Raw genomic sequence first — 1,231 nt, 5'->3', positions numbered from 1 at the left:
ATGTTACAAAATGTTTTCATTCATGAATTATAAAAAATGAAGTTTGGATCGTGCACTTTCACGTCTATGTTCAAAAATGTGAGACAGTTAAGGGGTTAAAAAATCATAACCTTCATTTGTAGTCTTATTTTTTTCTGTTTTTAAGCTAGTCGAGGTTTCTTGAACCGAAAGCAGGAATTTAGTTTTTCACGATAATTCAAAAATTTACCTAAATATATATATATATATACATCAACAGATGTTTTTTTTTTTATCTATTATTCATTTAATGCTATTATAGTTTTCCGAACGCTTTGAATCGGCTTTGATATTTTTTTTAAGTTAAGTTTAGTAAGTTTGTAATGTGCTTATATCATTTTTTTTTTCTATTTACTGTTAATTTAGTTTTATTTCAGAATAAGTTTTAATAAATGTGTTGAGTGTTTAGCATTTATTTATTTCTATTGAGCTTTACGTTTTTCTTTTCAAACTTAGTTTGAGTAATTTCAGTACTAAATACATTATGCCTTAAATTATTTTAATATTATTTATGCTCTGTTATAGTGTTTATTAGGTTTTAATTTTATATTTTCAGATTTAATTTGAGTTTAGTAATTTTGTAATATGCTTTTGTCGTCTTTTTATATTTCTTTTTAAATATTTATATTTAACTGTTATTTATTTTTAGTTATTTTAGTGCTTACGTTTTGTTTATTGTTTATTATATGTTTATTTCAGCTTTTTTTCAATGAACGAAAAGCGTTTTTATGGCATCTTACGTCACTGATCCAGATGCAGAAGACTGGTGTTTTTGTCTTGGCAGAATCAAGCAGTGCAAGAACTACTATGAGATTCTCGGCATGCAGAAAGATGCTTCTGAAGACGATCTTAAGAAAGCCTACAGAAAACTGGCGTTAAAGTTTCACCCTGATAAGAACCACGCTCCGGGAGCCACGGAGGCGTTTAAAGGTACGGCACACCGTCATACGCTTGCTTTGCTTGCAGTGCACTCTATCCACAGAAACAGTGCTTGCTCTTCATTAACATCTGGACCGTGAGGGATTTATTTGAAAGTGTAATGAAGTAGATATTGCTGTGTAACGGTGGTTATGTGCTGCAGCTATAGGAAACGCATATGCAGTTCTGTCTAATGTGGAAAAGAGACGTCAGTACGATCAGCTGGGCCCGGGCCGATCCAGCCAGACCCACGACACACACTTCCAGGCCGATATTTCACCTGAAGATCTCTTCA

At 32.3% G+C, this 1,231-nt stretch overlaps 1 protein-coding gene across 1 annotated transcript; it reads left to right on the top strand.

Moving 5' to 3' along the window:
- Positions 1–722: 722 nt before the first annotated feature.
- On the top strand, positions 723–1,228 carry LOC107579326 (dnaJ homolog subfamily B member 12-like; the record flags this gene model as incomplete). Its single annotated transcript, XM_016265169.1, has 2 exons — positions 723–948; positions 1,100–1,228. Coding segments are annotated over exons 1-2 (331 nt in total), but the record flags the coding sequence as incomplete, so codon positions are not given.
- Positions 1,229–1,231: the final 3 nt, after the last annotated feature.

The sequence above is a fragment of the Sinocyclocheilus grahami genome, unplaced genomic scaffold (assembly GCF_001515645.1).
Source record: "Sinocyclocheilus grahami isolate Dianchi unplaced genomic scaffold, SAMN03320097.WGS_v1.1 scaffold16648.1, whole genome shotgun sequence".
Taxonomy (NCBI): Eukaryota; Metazoa; Chordata; class Actinopteri; order Cypriniformes; family Cyprinidae; genus Sinocyclocheilus; species Sinocyclocheilus grahami.
This window is presented reverse-complemented; position numbering and strand designations above follow the sequence as displayed.